The 18,820-nt window shown below is 37.5% G+C and overlaps 1 protein-coding gene across 7 annotated transcripts in view; it reads right to left on the reverse strand.

The window, feature by feature from the left end:
- KCNIP4 (potassium voltage-gated channel interacting protein 4) overlaps positions 1-18,820 on the reverse strand; it is a 452,377-nt gene that overhangs the window by 400,506 nt on the left and 33,051 nt on the right. The window contains exons 1-2 of one of the 7 annotated variants that reach the window (XM_074587700.1): positions 6,084-6,251; positions 5,169-5,317 (exon numbers count right to left, since the gene is read on the reverse strand). The exons of 4 other annotated variants lie outside the window; for them this stretch is intronic. In XM_074587700.1, the coding sequence (XP_074443801.1) occupies positions 5,169-5,316 (148 nt within the window). In that variant the 5' untranslated portion in view covers position 5,317; positions 6,084-6,251. Of the gene's footprint in view, positions 1-5,168; positions 5,318-5,671; positions 5,800-6,083; positions 6,252-18,820 lie in introns of those variants that run through there. 2 more of the 7 variants (XM_074587699.1, XM_074587701.1) reach the window with 2 other exon arrangements.

An 18,820-nucleotide genomic window follows, 5' to 3' on the forward strand; every position in this document is an offset into this window, starting at 1 on the left:
GCCAGAAGGTATAAGGCATCACAAAACCTTAACTTAGATCTGAATAAGAAAACAGTGCTAATTTATAGTTCATTGTAATTAAAGAAACACCTAAAGCAATACTGAGCAATGTTAATTTTCTCTGAAAACAGTTATTAAAAGACACAAAGTGAATACGGTTTTAATCCTGTAACTTTTCCTGGGTTTAGGAGCTAGCTTACTTAAGATGAACGTGTGCACTGAAAGCATCATCATCAAATTGTAAAACATTTTCATAAATATTTCAAATAGACGAAATGGGATAAACATTGCTCATTTTGAATTCCTAAGTAAATTTCTCTTCTTGTAGTTTTTACAAAGTAAAGATTTCTGTGTTGCCTAAAACCATGAGAGGTTCCATTTTTAAATGGATTTCTATGCTTGTCTTCATAAAATCTCATATATGTTAATCTCTTTGATGGTTAATACATGTAGCAATAGGCTACAAAACCTGCTTATCGAGCATTCAGGAAAGATTTCATAGGGTATGGTCTAATTATCTACACATTCACCACCTAGAATGGAAAGGTGAAAGGGGGTCTGGCAAGGGACATGGTCCTTGGTCTCTCTCTCTCTTTCTCCCACATCTCCTTCCCTTCCTTCATCTCTTTCTCTCTCCTTTTTCTTCTCCTAGAGGCTTTCAGTCTCAGAATAGCAAAATCATATGAATTTCAGTTCTATAGGCACATAAAACAAATTATTCCTAGTGCCCATATGAAGTTCTGTGAAGTCCTCTCATTATGTAAATTTGTAAATTCAACAGAAACCCAACATTGCTCAAAGCATCTGGGAGAAACCTGGGGAAAAAAAATCCTAGGAAAACTACATCAAGTAGTTTGACATGACATGAAGTAAAAAATGACACATCTGACCGGACAGTTAAGATCTGAACAGTGTACCAGCAATCCTTTAAGAGAGGACTGTTTGTGAAGAGCTGCTACTGAGACAAGGGAATGATCTCAGGAGGACATGCTATTCTTGACACTGGATATCTATTATTTATTGTTGTTTTCTGTCATTTATATCTATGTTGTTTATTTCATATTCATCCTGTAGGGAAGGGTGACTAGGACCAGGCAGATTTCAGTAACTATCACTCCACGCACAAGAAAACAAAAAGAAGATGCATTTGCTTCAGTAATAAAGTTAGGAAAAAACTCTTGTCTCCTAATTAGTAGTCATGACAGTTTCTAATTAAAGCAGTTGAGGGCTCTGATACTGGAAAAGACATATACTTTAATCCCTGTATGTAATCCTGCTGTCATCAGTGTCTAGCTTTCATATTGTCTTTGCCCCATCACTTCACTGCTCAATAGAAAAGGGTTACAAGCAGGAACACAAGAATTAATGCTGAGAGACACAGTGGAAGAATGTTTCAGTCCAAAGGACCCCTGTTCAATATTAATAAAGATTCTTGTTAATTTTGAACAACTGGGAGTAAAATTTCTTTTCATGGTCTGAGATGTGGCTGGATTGCAAAGTACTGCTCAACATATTTGCATAGAAGAAGAAAAGGCAAACGGAACACAGGGGACAAACTATTACCCTGTTCCCAAGAAATCCATATTTAAAAAACAGTACTGACAATATCTCCAGCAGGAATTTTTTGAGTTATCCAAGGTCTGAAAGTATAAAGTACCCTAGGGAGAGCAGAAAGTTTAACTAGTTCTCAACCTGGGTTGTTTTTTCCTTAAATATTTTGTCAAATGTACTATTTGACAGGCAAAAATACACACATTGATTGACAGCTTGGAATTATTTCTAAATTATTCATATCTCAACTCATAAATACGTGGTTTGAGGAAACACAAACAATAAAAAAAAGGTTATAAATAGTTGATAATCTGTAATATTTTTAGCAGTATTTAATGCAGAATGAGTAGTACAGTTCCTCCAAATTTTATCTTTGTGACAAACAACTTGTTGTCCTCTTGGCATCTCTCATTAGCGCTTTATAAAAATTGCAGCTGACAATTCATGGCATGGAATAACCCAGAAAGACTCATAACTGCCCTAGGTTAACTGAGGATGTTGCCAATTTAGTGAGAAGAAATTTTGGTGCTGTTCATTTTTGAAAATAAACCGTCCAGTTTTAAAATGCATGAGTTAAACTTGGGCCCAGAGCTCATTGCAGTACCGAGCTCCAACTGATGCACACCGGGCAAAACTCACAGTATGTTCCTCTAGTCACAAGACACCTGCTTTCTCAAACTACCGTGTGAGGAATTAGTCAAATTACTGAGCCTTGAGCATCGACTAAAATAGTGTCTTTAGTGTGGAATTGTTTCCCATTGACAACTATGTTATTCCATTTTCTTTCCTTTAAAATAAAATAAGCCAGGTTTTTATTCTTTTGTTCTTCATTCGGAGCAGTTGTTACTGCATTAAATTCATGCTATTTAAATACTGCATAGAAAAGGGTTGAGTGTAATTATCTTTCCAGTATTTATGTTATAACATTCTTCTTAGTCCTGTGAGAGATGTTGAAGCGGGAAGAGCAGCAAGACATACCCGCTGCCAGGACATTCTAAGATTTTATCGTAAGAGTGAAGATTATTCATTCTGAAAATAGAGTTAAATCATCTGAACATTGCAGTAAATCAAATATTTATTTGCCTGCTCCAAATTCATAAATGGATATTGTCTCTGAAAGTATAATTAATTCTATAAAGTTAAAACAACATGTTGACAAACTCAGTTTCAAGATCATACAAATAAACTAAAATATGAAAAACAAATTGTAGAGTAGAAATCATTTGTTTTAAAAGAAAGATAGAATATGCATGATTTTACAGTATTTCCAGCTATAAACTGTTATAATGGCAGTGAATTACCAAATAATTCAGTATTTGCAGCTTTCATTATTTTAAAAAAATATTTCAGTTATTTTTAAGTATTAAACTGCAATCTGGAATGGCCTAATGACTATTTTTATACCACCTTACTAGTGTAAAGTGGCTTAAGAAAACCAATGGGGAATCTGAATTGCATAAAGGAATACCAAAGTGGGAATGAGCCCCCACAATATCCTTTGCAAGCCCACCTTCATCCTGCCAACAGAAAACAGTAGGTATTGACCAAGTATCTCAGGAGCCAGCTGCTCTGTAGCTACTATGGCACTGTCATGGGTACTCAGAGGAAGGTTAAATTACAGCAGACCTCTAGCTGACTTCACTTATTCCAGAGAATGGGTGAGCATCTCCACGGCCAAGCCTAGGGGGTTTCAGAAATGCCCCACTTGTATGAAACCTTACCTAGCAGGGGATCATGAACTCAGTGGGATACGCCATATACAACACGTGTTACAGCTGTCAGTAGGCCCTAGCACTTAAGTCCAAGAAAATCTATTCAGCCAGTGGAATCACCTCGGACAACAGAAGAGTGCTGAAGAAAGTACGTCAAGACGTCAGTCTTCTCGATTCTGATAAATATTCAAAGGTTCTTGCAAAGGTATTCCTATGCTTTCTATCACTTGGTACTAGATAAAGCAAAATTACAGCTTCATTTTGAGTTAACTACGTGTCAGATTCTGATTTTTTCTCTGTTGGAGTAATGCAGAGTAGCTTAATTGAGCCTGATTTTACAGTGATTCATATATTTGCTAATTCACTTTACCAAGACAAAATAAATCCTTAGTTCTATCATTACCTATCAACTGTTTTAAGACCCTTTCCGGAGGTGTACATGATTAGCCAGTTTAAAGGTACTGAAGAATTAGATCTGTTAATTTCAGTGCAAGTTGCTTTAGATTCACACACTATTTCCAGAGAGCTGATTCCTTAGGCCTACTGAGATTGCTGATAAATAAGCCACTGAAAAAAAAATTCCCATGAACAAAAGGATGAGCGTATTGAAAGGGTTACAGCAAATTCATTTTTGCTTCATTAGCTCCAGTAACAATACAAAAAATAAATAAAAGTGCAGAGAATTCTAGGTACAAACTGATATAGTAGTCAGAAATCAAACATGTATTTAGTAAACCATAATATGTGTGGTGATTAAAGCATCCATTTGCTGGAAATATTAGCCTAAATCTTTAAAAACGAGTGGCCAAGAATAGCTAAATGATTGTGCTTAGATTAAAAGGCATATCAAACACGTGTTTACTTGGATTATACAGGGATAAAACAGGGTTTAAAACCAGAAGTATCTTGTATTTCACCGGCTCTTTTTTTCTAAATGCTGAAACTAAACTACTGGAGCATGTCCTTTAAAGTTAATGTGTAAATAAAATAACACATGACTCAGGATATGGTGACTTGGCTCTTCATGACAAAACAATGTCATGCATTTTTTTCATACTGTTTGACACAAATTCAATATACTGAGGACCTGTTTTTTTATTGTCATAAAATGTGTGCAAGGGGATGAAAAATGCTGCCAAAGCACAAGAGAGTTGTTTGGGGCGCTGTTTTTTGTTTTGGTTTTACATAATGTTGCAATGTACAAATATGATGGTAAAAAGAGAAATCAGTGCTGAATAAAATCCTTAACTGCATGTATGTTCCTGAGGAAAATAATGTGAAGCAGATTAACCATCACTTCAGTATGGTTGCCATTTAATTTATTATTCATAAAAGAGTTAGACTTTCAATGCACAAGGTATTTCACAGCCAACTTCCAATTTAAAAAGAAGTATTTCTTTCAGTATTTATTAATAAATACAGTACATAGCATCATTATGTATAAAAGTGACAGGATGTTACCTTTCTCCATTTCCTCAGAGACAAAGGGATTGATCATGTAATTTCCATGTAAATATACTATGACAGTGATCAAAGGAGGTTTTACTCATCAAAACAAATTTTTTAAATTGATAAATTTAATTACTTGGATTTTACATTTATTCATTCATCTTCTCATTGAAGGATTTTTTTTTCTGCAGAGCTTTTCTGCAGACCATGTATTTTGATGTGCTGCAAAATGAATGCTTATGCAGTACAATTATTTATATCACATTATGATAAAGCACCTTCAATCAAAGCTGTACCATTTTTAATCTCTTCACACAATAGACTCAAGACAGTAGAAACTTTTTGTACCTGTAACTTGACTGATGCTAAATTCAGTAATACCACTGTATCAAAAATTCAGAATTCTTGCAAAGACAACAATTTCTCCTACATTAAAAATTTCAATAGGAAAGGTACCTTTAGAGCTCAAACTTTTCCAGGCAAAAATTCGCTTTATCAAGCAGCAATTCCTAAGCAATTTCTTGCAGTTTGCAGGCTTCTGATGATACTGTTGCAAGTCCTCATTCTCTTCATGTGTTTTCTTCTCAGGGGCTAACATTTCCATCCTAAAGAAAAACTTAACCTTTAGTTTTCCTGAAGGATATATACACAACTTAAATCCGTAAACTGGGGGTAAGGGAGATGGGGGGAGAAGGGAGGAGATGGACTTGGGATAAAGGCAAAAGCTTCAGGATCTCATTAACCATTAGCTCATAAATTCTTAGTATTAATTAACTTAAATGGAATTATTATATTCTTATTCTTTTGTTTCAAATTATTTATCCGGAACATTAATGTATTTGTAAAAAATACAGAGAGGAGAGAAAAATCAGATTTTATCTGCTATTTTAAAAAACTTTTATTTTACTTAAATGATACAAATAACATGTTTAGAAGGTAAATAAATATTTACCTCTTACCTTAGTTAGTTGTTTAGGTAAAGGAAATAATGTAATCCTCTATGCGTGAACCTATCTTAGCTTGCCTTACATCAGTGTCATAGAGGAGAGCTGCATTCCTCTAGCTGTTATTGAAAGACAGCTGCTCTACCCAGAAAAGATGAATAGTTGGGTTTCTGTGCTGCCTTAATGCCACTGTCACTCAAAGGCAGAAAAGCAGCTGAGCCACTTAAAGCCAGTTGCACACTTGGGGACCATTTCTTTACACCACCTTCTGATTCACACAGGCAGACCAATAAATTTCTATATGACATTATTTTTCTTGATAGACTGCCACTTTGAAGGAGCCAGGGGCCATTAGCAACAACCAACACCGACTAGGACCTAACCAAAGCCCTGCTTGGGGGCCACAAACCGAAGAAAAGGCACCTACCCAGAGCTCCAGGACTTCTATGCCACTCCAAGGTCACGCAGGAGTTCTAAACAGCATTCCTGTTTGCTCTTCAGCGAGCTCCAGCCCGAGATGCCAAGGAGATGACTGCTGCTGGGGACAGAACCAAACTGCAAGCCGCGGCAGCCCTTTGACAACCAGCCATAGACTGCACCAGGGGAGCTACTCTAATTACAAACAATAACTGCGCTCAGCCAGGAACAGGACACCAAAGTGGCCCCTATTTCACTCTCCTCCTTTTCCCTCACACTGCGCTCTCACCCACAATCTGAATCTAACAGCATTTAACAATCTAACACAATTTAAGTTCTGGAGACAGAAAGTAGGAAACAGTCAAAGAAAAAAAAATATTGGAATTGGTCACAGTACACACCAGAGTCTGAGAAACAAAGCTGACTTTTCAATTGTAAACTTATTACTTCCTAAAGAAAGAAAGCACAACGTAACACATGATCTCACTGTGACCATTTGCATCAGGAGTTTCTATTGATTATGCAAAACAATCAATGAACAAGTTTCCATTGCCTAAAATCTATTTTTAAAAGACACTAGAACTCCAAAGTTTTTTTATTCAGTCCGCTTCCCTTCTAACTGAATTAATCTTAATGTCGATTACATAAATTTGCAAGTTTCATGTATATGAAACTTCTTGCATACATTTGAACTATGACTTTGCTTTGTGCAAAATGTTACACAACCCCCCCGTACCTATCTATAGCAACTGGAGACATCTCAGATCTATCAGCACAGACGTGGAGTTTTTTAAGCACACTAATTCCACCTCTGGAAACAGTCTATCAAGCAGCAGTGAATTCTGTTCATAACAGCAGAGAAGCATGGGCCTTAACAACGGAGTTTTAGGGAGCCAAAGTAAAGGGGAGCACTTCTATTCAGATTCATATCTAGGGATGTATTTGAGGCCCATTGCTCCTTAGAAGTGAATGAGGCTTGAGTCTGCACCGCTGGAACACAACTTGCTGGTATCAGGTCCTTTGAGGCCCACGGCATGACACAGCATTGCAGTTATGGCTCTATTCCCATCACAGGCCACGACCAAACTGAGTTGAATTTCAATCTGGTAACAGAGTTTCTGAAACTTCCGCAACTTCATCAGAGAAACTTCTTCCAGTTTAAGCATATTTCACAGCTCTCTCATCTTATCTTTCAAAGATGCCATTCTGAGAATAAATATTAATTTTACATTGGTGTTTTACTCTTCTAAGAAATACATTTTCACAACGAAAGATTCAGTCTGGATTTCCAGATGACTCCTGGAACAGAATTTTGAGTTGCAAGAGCAAAGCACAAATGTTAGTTGTTGCATAGAAATAATAGCCATTTTTAAAAGACAATGCTCTCAACTATTTCTACATTCCATCTTCGAATGAAACTAATGTACTCAAGAAATTAGAGTTCATCACCCTGAAAACTGGAGGTTTGCGTCTGATCAGAGTCTGTGCAGGGCATCCACAGAAAGCCACCCATCATCTCTGGTGGAACACATCTATATCGCCTCTGTCCAGTGCGCAGAGAAAAATAATACTATGCCCAGCAGCACTGGACCATGGCATCGTGCAGTATAGCTCCAAACAGCTAAAACTTGAAAGTGCTTCAAGAAAACTTGAAGCAATTTAAGTTCAAGTTTTCCTGATAAAATCCTTCAGAGACACTGCCTGCCCATGTAAAGGTCACCTACGAAACCCTTGATCCTCCAGCTCAAATGCTAGCTCTCATGACATATTCTGTCACACTCCTCAGAGTACCAGTGCAGAGCTGCCTCCTATCAGAGACTCATTAATCCTAACGTAGTGTGAATGGGGAAGCAGACACGGGAGCTGAGACAAGCATCTGGGAAAACTACGCCATGACAGACTAGTAAGCAGGAAGGCTTAACTGCCTAGACGTTACATAGGAGCATTTGAATTAGGTCTTCAGGAGGGACAAGAATACAGGAGGAGCTTTGCCAGAGATGGGATATATGAAAACACAAATTCAACGACACTACTGAAGAGAATATGGAGAGGTAGAACCCTGGCTGAAATCTTCAGGATTTGCTTATATGCTGCTGAAAACCCTGACTTATTTGTCATGATGTGAAGAGTTTCACTTGAGATTTAATGACAGAAGGAAGTATTTTTTCTAAAAATGGTTCAGAAGATGTCAAGGGTTCAGATTACACTGTATCTGTTTCCTTACTTCAAACCTTAATCAACTGCATAGCAATTTTCTTCTATAATATAAGTGTACATGAATCAGATGTTCTTTGTGGTGCTAATCATTATGCTAGAATTTCGTACTGCATTTAAAATAAACTTAAGCTGTAGAATAGTATAGTTCAAGGCACCATTGAATTTTTCCAAGCAAATGATACTGTACCTCATATATCCACAATACTTAATTTATAAAAGGAATTAGCATCACTATTCTGAATCAATACACTTGATTTGCTCCCTTCTCCTCTGCGAATCATGTGCTCTGACTTTGAGAAAAGAAAATGGGTTGGTAGTGAATTCCACATTTACAAACCCAAGGACTGTAAGAAATTCATTATGTGCAATACTGGAAAAAAACTGGACACGTTGTAAGTAAAATGAGAAACATATCATGTGTGGAAAGGATTTCAATCGAGGCTGCACAGGATCCTTCCTTTCCCTAAATACCCTGAATCACTGGATAGTTTATGCAAAAAGAAAAAGGGAGCCAAAGAGCACTCTGGGACTACGTTAACTGTTGGTGATCAGTGGAAGGCTGAACCCTTCAGCATGTTCAAATGAACAGCCAGTTTCTGAAATTAATGCATGTTGTTCAGGGAGCACCTATAGGGGACTGGTACCTAGAAGTTACTGAGCCTGAGCAATCTCAGGATCTAGGGATGGGCGGATCTTCCAACTAGAAGTAGTGGAACAGATAAGAAAGAAAATAAACAGAACCACCTACTAGTGGGAGTATCAAAACCAAGACAAATGTGGAGAAATGATCTGCAAAAACCCTGCAATGCCTTCGGTCTGAGCCATTACTTACATGTTACTGCAGAAGTAATGAGGAACCTGCACTCATCCTGACCACATGCCTCTAGTCAGGGAAGGCAAACTTTTTACTGCAGCAGGAACAGCGTATGGAGATCAGGGCTGCCTAAAGAAAGCAGGTTTTTGCTATTTTATGTTATCAGATTTCATCCGTAATCAGTTGCAGCCAAAAATAAAGCTGGGTTTCTGTATAAAAAGTTGCTAATTTCCTATTGATAGTTAAAGAACTGCTTTTATGAGTGATCTAAATAACGTCAGTTAAAAACTCCAGAGAGTCACAAGCTGATGAATCATATAAGTGCTATGAGATGCCACACAGCTACAGACATTTTGAGGAATATTTATTTGAGCTACTGAATGTCTTTTACCTGGGTGTACATGAACACGGCTGCAATAAAAACGTGTGTGCAAGCTGTCTCTTGCTACTGCTTGACCTGATTGGAACTTTGGGAATATGGAACTGAACTTTGGATGGACTTACTGAAAACTAAATAATTCCTCACTTGATAATGAAGTTGCAGTTGGAAAGACCAGAGGCATCATTATAGAGTGAGAAATGGCTCAGAAATACTCCACATGAAATAGTCAAAACTGACATGGCATCTACATGGTTTTTTGGGGGGAATCTTTACAGAACTGATTAGTTGGTGTAGTTGATTACTCTAGCACAACTACTTCAAGAACCTTCACTGATGACTATGTGGTCTCGTATAGGTCTTGAAGAAAGAAATTGTTTAACACCAAAGATGAAGCTAGGTTAAACCAGTGATGTCTGCTGAAAACTTTAGACCGCTAGAGATTGCAGCTATAAGTTACTGAATACTGAAGAATACTGAAAAATGGGGCAAGGTTACAGAATCCAGTCCTGGATGAATGTGTGGGGGACTGCTGACGTAGTAAGGCATATTACAATGAGATGCTTCAGAGAAAAAGCAGGGTTTGGTTTGGTTTTGTTTTTCTCAGCAGAAGCAGTTTTTAATAGTATTTTGATATTAATGATATTAAATTTTGGCAGATGAAGGTAAGGATTTGTGAGTAGAAAGGAAAGTTTAATTCTCTTTCTGTAAAATGAAACATGTAACAGAAAAATATTGGAAGCAAAAATATATCAGCTCTTTATTTACCCCCATTGTGCAATGCTCTCTAAGGTTTTGCTGTTGCATTAACTTGACCTCCATCAACATCTTTTTATGAATATCTTTTCAACATGCTTGTTTGTCTATTTATAGGCAAATAATGTCAGTCAGATAAATAGCTTCCTATATGCTTTAATATTGATTAAAATTTTGTGTTCTGCTTCAGCCAAGAGAAAACAAACAGGCAAATCTTAATTTAACTTGAACATAGTGAAGAGTGAAACAGTGCAAGTCACTGGAAAGTCTGTGGGAAGCATTTGAAAAGATCCTACAAATATAGGCAGAACTGCTATTTTTGCTCTTTTCTCATCTCAAAAAATGTCATCCACCTTGAGGTCTTGCCTGTTTACGGATGGTGAATCTCTATATTGTAAATGAAGAGCAAAGAAAAGAAATAAGAATAGTGGGGCAGCACTCCCCTGGAATTCTTTTGGTTTATTTAGCTCTGGACCTTTTAGTGGATGTGCAGGTTAATAACTGATTTCAGGTTGTATTCAGGTTGTCTGGATTAGAAAGAGAACATTGGCATCCACACACATTATGTCACAGTACCTGTGGGCAGTGCAGGTGATAAGAACACATTTTGACACCATCAACAATTATTTGACTGCAGCAAGAACAATGAGCAACATAAACCAGAGCAAGTATTTGTGGGTGGGAATTTCGGAGAGCTCCTTCACTGTGCCAGAGGAATTTCATGCTGTAATGAGCCCTCTTGGGGTTACAGATACGTTGGGATGAGCTCTCACTGGATGATTCAGTAGTTGAACTAAATTGAGAGAAAGGGTTTACCTCCTGTCACATTATAGTGATAAGAGAGATGACAGTGACTTAGATATGGGCAGAAAGGATTTTGATGTTAATCCATTGTTAATATTAATTAAAACATTCCTGCTTGCTCTTAGCATTTGTCCTGCATGTATACATGTGTGGCAAGTGCACTTGCCCTGATAAGGACCAAAACTTCTTAAAGGCCTGGGGGTTGCAGTTTGGGCTGCCCAATTCGCGTGGTGTCACGTCCACACTTTGGTTGAAAGACAAGGAAGTTAAGGCCCTCAGCCAATGATGATTAACATGACCATCTATGACCACAGGTCAGAGTCGACTAAGGTGTAAATGGAGGCTGCCGGAGGGCCACTTGAGTCGGTCCTCCTCGGAGCAGCGGGTCTGCAGTCGGGGACTCGCTCTGTGGGTCGGGACACCACCCACGGTAACTCCTGTGGGTTGAGAGCCCTTGCCTTCCTACGTGAGTGAGTGCACATTTTTGGATCCTCGTTTCTAAAGCTCAAAAATTCTTAAGTTGGCTGTATAGTATCAATTCCACTTAGCATCTTGAAGCTATCTGGAATTCCGTTTCTTTGTGGATCTTTATTATTTGCATGTAATTTATAACTAAAGGACCATGAAACAAATTGTCCAACCTTCTTTTGTGGAATGGAGTTTCCAAAATGCAACAAGAATAAATTTGGCCAGGACATGTAAAAATTTTTTTTTTTTCTCGATACTTATAGATCACTCAGGACCGATAAAAGGTGTTCGATTCTTACATATCCACTTAATTCTTTTTTTATAATATCACAAAATTAAGAACATATTCAATAAACCTCATAGGGAGAGTAACTTATTTATGTACGTCTAAGTAATCAAATGCATATTAAACTAGCTTGCAAAGCTTTCACAGGCAAATTAAATACAAGAGAAAAAAACTTCTTCTCAGCACAATTGAAGGTTCCTTTCCTATCTACTGGAAGTTACATCTTTCAGCCACCTTTTGGCACCACTGAATAACATTTAGTGGTAGCATAGCACTGGTAACATGAAACAGCAGAAACCTCCAGCTCCTATCCAAAAAAAAGCTGCTTACCGGAGAGCATGCAGGAGTATGAAATGAAGCTAACTGAACAATGACAAAACATTTCCATAACCATTTTTTTGCCTCCTTGTTTTTATAAACAATTTATTACTAGTATCTGAAATGATTATTTCTAAGGTATCGTCCCCTTCATCCAAGGTATTTTCAGACATAACTGGCTTAGAATAAGAAAATGCCATAATAAATCATCTACAAAATGAGTTCCTAGCTGCTATGAAGCAATCATAATTTCTGTCCTTTACTCACTGAAGATCAGGAAAAAAATCTGAGTGATTTCAGATGCTATAATGTCATGTTGATAAATACAATCCTTTAAATGGTTAAAAAAGAGAAACACAGAAAAAGAAAGCAAAAGGGGGTGCAGCTGAGCAATTAAATGAATAGCTGAAATCAGAAGCTTCTAAAAATTGATTTGACCATGAGAAGTGTTTTACCCACAATATGGTCACTGAAAAAGGAGCCTGAGGAGATAGAGGAATGCTACTGCACGATACACTTGGGAAAGGAAGAAAAACGGGTCTCATATTTCATTTGAGTTTCAAATAAAATTGATTATGAACCTGTAGACGAGATGTTTTATGATTTCATATTTCAGTGGAACATAACTCATACATTTCCTCAAAAAGACATAGAAGTCTCATTTACCAGGGATATATACATTGCTTGGAGACAGTAGACATGAATCATTATGAACATATTTGTCACTTGGATCCCTGATGAAGTATCAGCTGAACTCTTAAATGATCCTCCCAATTTCAGAGAAAACAATACAGCCTGGGTACAAACTTGCCTTTTTAGGCTGCCATATAATGTTGCACTAAATAAAATCATGTTGAAAATTATTGTCTCATTAAACTTCATGCCTATTGCCTTATGCTCAGCAAAATAATGATAAATATCTCAAGGGCAATGGAATAGGAGATAAAAACAATAAAGATGTTTTCAGACAGGCTTTAAAGCCATTTGTTTATTTGGATACACATGCAAAGTGAGCAAAGTTATGAAGCAGATGAAATAAAAGTAGTAGATATTTCTGAATTTTAATACAGGCTTTCACATGTTATCATAAAATTTTACTCTTATGAAACTGTTCACAAATAATTTATGTTTTCCTAGATATGAACAGCCTCAAAGATTGAACTGAGGTTGAGAGAATATAAATTCAGAATATAATCAACTGCACTATATTGCAGTCACATAAGCATCAAGGCTTGATTCTGTGATATGCTGAGGACTTCCAGCTCTTACTGTATATAACTGAAGGATGTAGTGTTCAGCATTTTGCAAGATCAGGCTCAGGTGATTATCATACACTGACAAATTATCATTTGAATCTATTTTAGGTATTTTGCATGTATGATTTCTTCCTTAGCGGTCCCGATGTGAGACTAAAAACTATAGCAGGTGGAAATTCACATCGTGGTAAGCTGGGAAGAACTCAAGAGGCAGAAACAATGCTGGCAAGCAAAAAAAGTCATTTATTATTTAAAAGGGTAATAGGAGGAGCCTTTTTGTGCAGCTTTGGAGCGACTACATTTTACGTATGGTATTTAATCACATTATTATTTAGTAAGTTCAATTAATAAGTGACATGCTTCCTACTGCCTCATGCAAATAAATTTACCGGTACTATTGCATCTGTTAACAGATCGCAAGTTAAAACTGTCTCTTCAGAGACATGCAACATTCTAACATAGCAGCTTTCTCTATTTCTAGGGCTGTCCGGCAGAGTTTAGTCTTTACTAAATGAGACAACATGCACAGCAGTCAAATATAGTTGCATGTGCCATGGATGTTAAGAAAAGGGTTCAAGTTGTTTATAAATATCCAGAGGCCAAGCTGATCGATACTTGCAATTTAGGTTCAAGCTGAATCAGCAGCTAGTAGGCTGAATGCTCCCACCACTAATCACTTGGGCCACAAATACAATTTAAAAGTCTTACTTTACAAAGATTAAGTGTTTGTTATGAATGAGCCTGACAGCAATGGGAACAGAAATCTTCTGTTTTGTCACAGAACAGGGAAAGCACGAGCACTGTAGGAGAGCAATACCGGCATTTAGTTAGCAAAAGTGATAGTTGTGGTGTCTTTTGTGGCTGCAATTTCTCAGAGAAAATGAACTGAAATCACACAAATATGTTACCAAACAATTAACAGCTACAGGTTTACCATTAAAAGAGACAGCTTTCCTCAGTAATTAGCACACAGAATATCAGCAACTGAAGAAAAACTCTTTAATAGCCATGTTCTAGCTATTGATTTTCTGTAATAGCCTGATGATCCTTATGCAGAACTAAAAGTGTGGATACAAGGGTGCCACAGGAGTTACAAACTTCCCATCCATTTCTTAATCCCTATCTCAGATTCAAACACACATAAGAATAATAATTTTGAAACTGAAGTACGAAAACACTGTCTTGTACACTTATGTAAGTGTACACTTATGCACTTATATAAATGCACTTATACATTTGCATAAGACTGTGTTCTCACACTTCTGTCCACCTAAAATTCCCTCTAGAGCATAGTGTAACCAAAGTGTACAGCACAGACTATCCACAGTTGCCAACACTTTCCAGAATTCCCATAACTGGAACACCTGGGAGACTCTTCTCCCTCAACATAATCTTAAAATATTAAAAAAGAACTTTTCATTACAGAAAGAACTTTATTAGCATACGCCTTAATCTAGTGATACATTTACATGAGATCATGTCAGTGAAAAGCTGATTATAGTATTACTTCAGGGGAAAAAACAGCTTTTTAAAGGGGTTTACCAGGCCAGCACTATTTAAAAGTGAAAGTTTGCAATTTGTGGATATTCAAGGTGTGGTTTTATGTTTGATTATGTACTGTCAACATATGTTAAATGCCTGTCCAGGTAGAGCAGTGACAGGGTATTTACAGTGTTTTTGTGGAATTCTCAAAGGGACCGGTGACACAGGGTACTCAGAAACCAGAGAAACAGATTCCATCAACAGCGTGCCTTATTCTAACACTCCGCAATGACAGAAAACACTATGCAAGCTGCCTTCCAGAAAATCAAAGTTGTCACTTCCTAGTGAACTAGTAAGCTCTCGGAAATCTCCATATTGTGCTGTTGCAGCACGACAGCGCTGCAGGAAAGAAATAGAAAAACCGTAATTTGGTAGTCTCACACTTTTGCAGTCCAGCATTTTACATCATTTGGAAGATGTACTTGAGAGACAAACAAAAGTCTCATCTTTATCCATATTTATTAAATGAGACAAAACTCAGTTATTTCTCATTTTTAATGAATAATAATTTCTCATTTTCCTCTTTAGGCACATACATAAAGAACCATTTTATTTCAAAAAGTGAGACTGGAGTTAGACTATGACAATAAAGGATGCAAAATAAGGTAAAATTTTATGTATTTTTACAGTGTTTATGAAGGCAGCATAGCTGGAGACTGTTCATCTTCGGTGAATTATAATAAACTTTAGATTTGGTAACTGCACATTTTGACAGGTGAACAGCAAACAATTAGCTTGTTATGAACCCAAGGAGCCTGAAAAGATATCAGCAAATTCTGTTACCTGTCTTAGACATAGGTATTTTCATGTCCCTTCTCTATCAAAGGATATAAAGACATCTGACATAGCACCTGAGCTACCTGCTCTGCCGTCACGGTGTGATCACCTCCATCAGCTTTCACGGCTGTCTTTTAGCTGTGCCTCTGTTCATTAAGTTTTATTGTTTCATAATTAAGATCCTATTAAAATTGAATGGTAGGGGCCACTCATTAATGAGAATGCACCTATGAATGGAGAAGGGACTGGCTCTTGGTCCAATTCATCAATGATTTCATCAGCAATTTAAAGGACACTCTTAATTCCTCATATGGACAAATGCAAAGATTGATGGGATACATAATCAGGAGGACATTTTACTGTTAGCGGATAAACTCAGTAGTTTTTCTTTCAGGTCAGCAGAACACAAAACAACACTTCTAGGAACAAAGAATACAGACTCTTATCTTTGTTCAAATGAAAAAAACCCAAGACTATACCAGAACAGCATTCTGGTTTAGAGTGCACACTTCCAAAGAGAAGAAAAAACAGAGTAACTTCAAAGGATGACTACAAAGTAAAAGAAGTTAAGGGATGACTACATCTCTCCGTGAAGATACTCATAAATGGAAAAGGGATCTGATTATGGAAAGTTTTTGAGGCTGATGGACATGGACCAAGTATGACGCAAAAGGTGAAAACTGAAGCTAGATGAATCTGGAAAATAAGATGAAATTTTAGAGTAGTTAAATATTAGCGGTGATCTCTTTATTGGTTTGTTTGTTAAAAAGAATAATCATATTTGAAACATAAATTATGATCCAGTCTCTGTGGAAAAAAGACCTCTGCCTGAAGAAGGTCAGTTTAGAAGATTACTGTGATCATCCATGGATTTAAAAAAACGCTATGTTTTGCAGATGGAAGGAAAGAGCACTACGTTGTTCTCCCCTCATTTCACAGGTTGTTTGCAAGGTTACTTCCATTGTCATTAAAAGCTGGAAATATAACTGTAAAAACATGAATATGTAACACAGTTCTGAAGCAATTCTGTCAGGTTTTCTGGCAAATTCCAGAGGTTCTAACAATGCTTCCAAAACCACCTAAATTCTAGCAAATGAATTCAAGATTAATCAATTTCTCTGGATTAAGTCATTTGTCTGCATTTGCCTATGTTGTCCTTCAGCAAAGCTCCATACAAATCTGTATTTAATCAGATGATCATCATTTAGCAGTATGTTAAATGCCCAAGTGATTAAAACACCTGAATAATTGAAGGGATTCCTAATGGAATAATTACAATAATGTTCTTTAGTATATCCCTATTTTCGTAGCTTTAGGCAATATCAAGTGGTTCAAATTAATAAACCATCTCATAGATTGGAAGGCTTTCCAGCACCTACAGTTCAGTACTTGGAGCTATTGGTTAGGAAGCAGTCATAAACACTGCAAATAATAATGAGATTTTTGACCTTCTAGTGTCACGTAAATTGATGCGTGCCTGACATAGGCAGACTTTGCTGCTAAACTCAAAAGCTTTCAGCTTTGTCATTGTCCCCAGCCTGTAGTTGGACGTGTTAACTCTAAAGGAGGCTAAAATAGATTAAAACCAGGGAGCAGAGTTAGGAAGAAATGAATATTCCTTTTCAAAAATACACATGTTTCTAGTTCTTGTAAAAGAAAAATGATTGTGATTTCTCACCTGAAAGGAGGTTGTAGAGAGATGGGGGCTGACCTCTTCTCCCTGGTGACAAGTGATAGGACGAGGGTAAACGGGTTCAAGTTACATCAGGGGAGGTTTAGGTTAGATATTAGGAGACATTTTTTCACTGAAAGGGTTATTAAACATTGGAATAGGCTGCCCAGGGAGGTGGTGGATTCACCATCTCTGGAGGTGTTTAAAAAAAGTGTAGATGGGGCACTGAGGGACACGGTTTAGAAGTGGCTCTTGTCAGGGTAGGCTAAAGGTTGGACTCGATGATCTTAAAGGTCCCTTCCAACCTCAACAATTCTATGATTCTATGATTCTATGATTCTCAGTTAAATATATCAAATGAGGCTGTATACCACATGCTGGCAATTAATGCATATAGATCTATAATAAAGCTTATTCTCCAGTGCATGGCATTTCAGATTGTAAAATTCAGGTCCAATTAATGATAAATAGGCATTCATGCCACATATTTGACTTTTTTTTCCCATGCTTTGCTTCTGATATGCTGATTTTCTTTCTTCCATTTTCATTCTGACTTCTGTTCATTTTTCATTCATTTATGGCAGTTCCTAGTTCTCAGTAACTGGGGCCCACCAGCTGAAATACTGTGATTCTCACACTTTGATACAGCCACTTTCTGTCATACGCTGTATAGTGGTCAAGGAAAACAATTCCATTTTATCTTTTGCAATGATAACTGAGCAGATTTCAACTGCAGAGGTCGGCAAGCTAAACAGTATTGTTTAAGCACCATTATTGTCATAGAATGGTTAGAGTTGGAAAGGACCTTAAAGATCATCTAGGTCCAACCCCCCTGCCATGGGCAGGGACACCTCCAACTAGATCAGGTTGCTCAGAGCCCCATCCAGCCTGGCCATGAGCACTTCCAGGGATGGGGCATCCACAACTTCTCTGGGCAACCTGTTCCAGTGTCTCACCACCCTCACAGTAAAGAATTTCTTCCTAATATCTAATCTAAATCTCCCCTCTTTCACTTTAAAACTGTTACCCCTCATCCTATCACTGCACTTCCTGATAAAGAGTCCTTCTACACCTTTTCTGTAAGCTCCCTTTAGGTACTGTAAGGCCGTTATAAGGTCTCCCTGGAGACTTCTCCAAGCTGAACAACCCCAGGTCTCTCAGCCTGTCTTCATAGGAGAGGTGCTCCAGCCCTCTGACCAGTTTTGGGCTCCTAACTACAGGAAAGACATTGAGATTCTGGACTGAGTTCAGAGAAGAGCAACAAAGCTGGTGAGGGGTCTCAAGGACAAGTCTTATGAGAAGTGGCTGAGTGAGCTGGGGTTATTTAGCCTGGAGAAAAGGAGACTGAGGGGAGACCTTATTGCTCTCTACAACTACCTGAAAGGAGGCTGTAGAGAGGTGGGGGTCGGTCTCTTCTCCCAAATAACATGCAAAAGAACAAGAGAAAATGACCTCAAG

This window comes from Larus michahellis, chromosome 5 (genome assembly GCF_964199755.1).
Source record: "Larus michahellis chromosome 5, bLarMic1.1, whole genome shotgun sequence".
NCBI lineage: Eukaryota > Metazoa > Chordata > Aves > Charadriiformes > Laridae > Larus > Larus michahellis.